General features: G+C 41.5%; 1 protein-coding gene across 1 annotated transcript in view; it reads right to left on the bottom strand.

Moving 5' to 3' along the window:
- ubr2 (ubiquitin protein ligase E3 component n-recognin 2) overlaps positions 1 to 5828 on the bottom strand; it is a 55707-nt gene that overhangs the window by 40309 nt on the left and 9570 nt on the right. The window contains exons 3-4 of the mRNA XM_020622301.1: positions 3934 to 4012; positions 905 to 1018 (exon numbers count right to left, since the gene is read on the bottom strand). Of these exons, the coding sequence (XP_020477957.1) occupies positions 905 to 1018; positions 3934 to 4012 (193 nt within the window). The remainder of the gene's footprint in view (positions 1 to 904; positions 1019 to 3933; positions 4013 to 5828) is intronic.

Here is a 5828-nt window from a genome sequence, read left to right as displayed (position 1 = left end):
CTGTCTGTTTTTAAATCACCTCTTAAAACGCATTTGTATTCACGGGCCTTTGACAATTTTATTGATTGACATATTTGTTTTGTCTATGTATTTTTTCTTGTTATTTTACTGTATTGATGTGTTTTATCTGGTCTTAGGTATTTTTATTATTATTTATTATTTGTTTATGTTTTATTGGAAAGCACCTTGTAATGCAGGCTTAGAAAGGTGCTATATAAATAAACTTTGCTTGCTTGCTTGCTTGCTGTTGCAGAGATCCAGAATAAACACTCTGGATACACATGGATGGCATCAGTGATGGTACACTGCCCCAGTGACGCTGTGGATATCTGAAGTGGGGATTTTGACTAGGAAGAACTGACTTGCAGATATCTATAATATAAGTCTGGTGATTAAATGTTATAAAGGCTGGACATGGAGAGACACACACACATACTGCCCTCATTATGAAAAAAGGGGTGGCAAAAAAAAAAATAGGTGGGTTTCTTTAAAATAAAGAATGCAAAGTCACAAATTCACTAAATAGGTTTAATTTTGACAGATGTTGCTGTTTGCAATTTAGCTAATCAATGAAAATGTTGATTTTTCTAAAAACCAACTAGTTGTTTGAGATGCCTTATTTTTCTCTTTTGGAGATTTTCCTCCCTGCTGTCGCCTAGTGCTGCTCAAGGGGATTTGTTGCGTTTTTCCTCTATAATAATAACAGGAAAGTCTAGCTCTTACTTTGTAAAGTGTCCTGAGACGACTTTTGTTGTAACATTTAATTGAAATGTTGTATATTTACTACTGCTCTTTAAAAAGCCAAGCTGTTTATCACATAACTGGATGGAATAACAGGTAGAAACCTTGACTGCTAAAATAACCGATCACTGCAGCTCTAGTGAGCAGACAGACCGGGTCTCACCTCCTCTGTATCTCTGCTGTTGTCTGTAGGAGTGTGCTTCTGGCAGTAAGGGCCCTTCTTCCAGGCTTCAGTGTCTCCACAGTCACAGAAACCTCCACCTCCTGACGTGGTCATCTACAACACACACACCATATTAGTTCATTACTATGCTTGTGCGGACCTTGTTAACATAATGCTTTCCCTGACCTTCAGTCACCAATACACAATGAAATGTCCCAGTGAACAGATGCGCGTTTCTATGGGAGCTCAGCATTCAGGTTAAATAATGTCTGACCCATCATTTTGCCCCAGACAGGAATATCAGGCCATGCTGTCGGAAATCTTCAGAACAAGCGACGCCATTTTCCAACCCGGTAAAATATATCCACAGTCGAAAAATTCAGCTTTTAGAGTGGCACTGGTGGATGTCAGGCAAGCTCATATGAATGCGCAACAGCCTGGAGATTATGCCCATTCAAGGAAGTCCTTAAACTATCATGTAAAACTTTACATTGTTGGAGTTTGCTAGATGTGTATAAACCGAGCTGCTTCTGCACAGAAATACTAGAACATACGTACACCTCATTTTTTGAGCTTTAGGTCACGTCTTTGCAGATAAGTCAGAAAACCAGGAAATGCTTAACGGGCCCTTTAAATTAGATAGTTATGCTTAGGAAAAATGGTCGTTTCACCCCAAAGATAACATTTTGGAATGGTTCAACCCCTTTGTTAAGAATTAGTTTGTTTCAAACCATGTATTTGATTAAAATAAAAACAGGATCATTTGAATTTTGGGGAAAGCAATTGTTTCTCCCCACTGTATGGGTTAGTGTAGTGTTCTCTCTCAAAATAAGATAGATAAAATAATCCTATTGTCACTGTAATACATACAACGAAATTTTTAGAGTGACCTCCAGTCGGTGCAGCAATAGAAAAAAAAAAAACATAACATATGAAATAAACCCCCCCACAAGCATATTATAGTTTAGCAGCATTGAGTGTGGTAACTGCTGTTGGGTAAAAACTATTCCCGAATCTAGTGGTCCTTGATTTGATTGCTCTGAACCGTCTACCTGACGGCAGCAGTTCAAAGAGTGAACGTCCTTTGGGTGTGACATTAATGATGTTCTGAGCTTTTTTGAGGCAGTGGGAACCGTGTAGTTCTTCCAGAGTGAGGAGAGGGCAGCCGACAATCTCCTGGGCCGTATTAATAACCCTCTGCAGCATTTTCCTCTGAGCCACTGTGCTGATGCTGTACCATACACATATACAGTATGTAAGGATTCTCCCAATGGAGCAGCGATAGAAGGACACCAGCAGTCTCTTCCTGAGCACCCATGGAAGTACAGTCTCTGCTGGCCCTTTTTAAGCAGATTAGAGGTATTCACGCCCCAGGTAAGATCCTCTTTAATGTGGACTCCCAAAAAGTGGAAGGACAGCACCCTCTCCACATGGTCCCCGCTGATAATACAGTGGCAAGATGTTTTCTTCCATAGTAGTGTAAAAACAAATTAATTCTCTTTTCAGAATTGTTGTAATCAAACATTAAACAAAATGAATTTTTTGGCGACAGTGGTGCAGTGGGTAGAGCAGTAGCCTCCCAACTGGAAGGTAGAGGGTTCGCATCTCGGTGTCTGCAGTCTACATGTCGAAGTGTCCTTTGGCAAGACACTGAACCCCCAAGTTGCCGTTGATGGCTGTGCGTATGCATGCAGTGGCCCGGGGCCCGTGTCACAATGTTACAATGACAATAAAATAATAAATAAATAAATGAATAAATAAAGCTTCTTCTTTAACTGGCAACAGCTTCTTTAACAGGCATGCAAATACTGTACATTTGTACTTTTAAGTAAAATGTGGAACGTGATTTTATACATAGAGCATTTGACTATGGTATTCGTAATCATATAATCTGTGCGTGGTTAATTCTCCTGTTTTGCCTCTTTATTAATACAAAAACACCGTTACTAAAGACACATTCTAGTGTCTTTATTATGTTTTCTCTCATCAGTTCAAATACTAGGAGTATTTGTGTTTGTTCAGATGCATTTGATGTAATGAGGGAATCCTAAATCAGATGTAGCTACGGTACATACTGTATGTTCCCTACAGTAACAAGATATTTTTCACAGCCTGTGTTCAGGGGCGCTCATGGGTAAGTCGAACAAGTGATGAGGCGAAAGCACGAGAGAAAGAGAGATTCTTCAACTAACTTGTTTATAGATGGACCTGATTCTATATATTTTCCCATCCAGACAATTATATCTATGGAGACAGTGTAAACAGCGGTATGTTTTTCTTTACAGGGAGGTATTTGAAGAAATTTTGTTATTTTAACAGGGGGAGTGCAAAAGGAACTGTACTGTGCCAAAAGAAAGTCCTACGTCAACAGTGTCCAGAAGCACAGTCGACTGCTCTGGGCTCAGAGGCATCTGGACCATCACACAGTGGGAACGTGTAATGTGGTCAGACAAAGAATGGATGCCATGTGCTCCGGACCAAAGACGAAAAGGACCATCCAGACTGTTACCAGCAACAGGTCCAAAAGCCAGGGTCCGTCTTGGTCTGGGTTTGTGTCAGTGCCCTTGGTAAAGTTCACTTACACTTCTGTGATGGCTCCATTAGGCAGGCCTTAGGCTACAGAATACAGATGACGTCACAGGGTCATAAATCTTCACTTCATATCTCAATTTGACAGGAGGTATACTTTTATACTCTCTACTAAATACTGATACTACAGGCAGAAAACACACAACAGCATCACCTCCTCCCGACTGGAATCAGTGGTCTACAACACTGACAAACACACACTGTTACTTGCCAATGAGACATCCTGTGCAGACGCCTGCATGTTGCCCATAGTCCAGAGTGACTGCCTGTGCCCTAAGCACGCAGTGTAAACCCAGGTGCTCTTGTATCTCACATCAGCACAGGTAACTAGCAGGTGTGTCTGTCAGCTGTGTGGTGTCTATACACCTGTAGTTAGTGGGGTCTGTGTGTGCCTGTCAGCAGGTGTGTGTGTGTGTTTCACAGCTGCAGTGTGTACTCACCCTGTATCGGTGGTTTTTGTGAACGCTGCCCAGGAAACACTGCATGCACAGAACACAGGTCGGATCAGCTGCACACTCCCTAAATATGCACACAAACAGATCTTGCTTAACACCTGAAGAGTGTGTGTGTACAGTCTGTGTTCAAGCTGTTTCAGAGAGCTGTTGATGCATCTCCTTGTTGACCTGTATTGTGTTACACGGACAGTTGTTATATATTATTCATGAACTGTTAATGAGAACATGTAGGGACCATTTTTGTATTTTGGACACTGAAAAGTCTATGTAAAAAAGGCCTAAATCACCTTAATTCTTGTAATTAAAATAGCAGCATTTACTACAAGGACATTAAGTAGGCCTAGCCTTTATTATTATATGTGCCAGGCAAAATTAAATATGAATTGCAAAGGTACCTGAGGGTGGTTGGACATTTGACCAATCATAGTATTTTAGTAACGTGACATCACAGCTTGGGCTAAGCCATAATTTCACCGGCTTTCATTTGTTTGAGGAACATCTACAGGTGTTGGAGCTTAGTTGTTCCACATTATGGCAATTCACCTAAACCAGGGGTGGCCAATTCCAGTCCTCGAGGACCGCGGTCCTGCTTGTTTTCTTCCAGCTTCTGACTGACTAAACACACCTGTGCCAGGTAATCAGCAGCAGGTCAGGCAGGGATAGTTGGAAAACAAGCAGGACAGCGGCCCCGAAAGACTGAAATTGGCCACCCCTGACCTAAGCATAGCACAAGTTAAAATGCCGATGATGACTGAACATGAATGGATACCTACTATAGGTTACTGTTACTACCGTTGCCATCTTTAGAGGAAGATGGTGGTGTGAACGAACGCAGCAGCCCCTCTCTTTTCGAGTTGTGTGCCTAAAAATGTGTGTTATAGTGCATGTTTGCGTTTGTCGTGTTTATGTTCTGGTGCCTGTAGTTCAATCTATCCAGCTAGCCAGGCTAACATGCTACTGAGCCGACCGAGTCCTTGTGGTAGGAGGTAAAACATGGGGAGGGGGAGTTTGTGTTTACATCAGCGATGTTTGGTGTCAGGACGCTGCTATTGTTCATAAACACTGTTCTCCGATGGCGGAGGATAACATGTGTAATTAATAAAAAACACTACTAAAACAATAAGACCTAAGCAAAATAAAACACAGATTTTCAAAACACAGGCAGTAAAAAGCTTACATATCAGGATACAAATAACATCAAACAACAAGTTAAAAGCTGTCCCTTCAGAGCAACTAAGGTGGGTTAAGCACCAAAAGCCTGTCTAAAAAGGTGGGTTAAAAAATCTGAACATCATCTGCATAAAAATTAGACTTCCGGGTTTGCAAGCGAGCAGACATCTTTATTGCTCCTCTTGCCTGTTCTTTACTTCAAGTCTTTGAGCATACTTTACAACTACTAAATGCCCCAAAGAGGGAAAAGAACTAATAAATCAGGAACGACTGAGGATTTGGAGGAAGAAGAAATACAGCGCAAAGCGGCGCAAATAACGGAACGGATGTACATCGCGCTGATGGAACAACAGCGTGAAAGCTTCAAAGGCTTCGTGCAACTAATAATGGAGACAAATAACAGGAGATTAGACGAATTGACCAGAGAAATACAGGAGATAAAAACGAGCTTGCAGTTTACCCAGCGAGAGGTGGATGTGATAAAGACTGCCATGGGTGAACAGAAAATACACGCCAAGGAAGCGAAGGAGGAGGTGTACAGAACGTGTGAGAGTCTAATGACAATAACGGATAGAATGGAGCATTTGGAAGCAAGCACAGTCCAAGCGGAAAAACCTGATCTTTGAGGGAATCATGGAGACAACTGGAGAAAGCTGGTTGGAGGCAGAAGGTAAAGTGAAGGAGATTCTGAAAAATAATCTGCAAATTCA

Source organism: Monopterus albus, unplaced genomic scaffold, assembly GCF_001952655.1.
Source record: "Monopterus albus unplaced genomic scaffold, M_albus_1.0 scaffold277.1, whole genome shotgun sequence".
NCBI lineage: Eukaryota > Metazoa > Chordata > Actinopteri > Synbranchiformes > Synbranchidae > Monopterus > Monopterus albus.
This window is presented reverse-complemented; position numbering and strand designations above follow the sequence as displayed.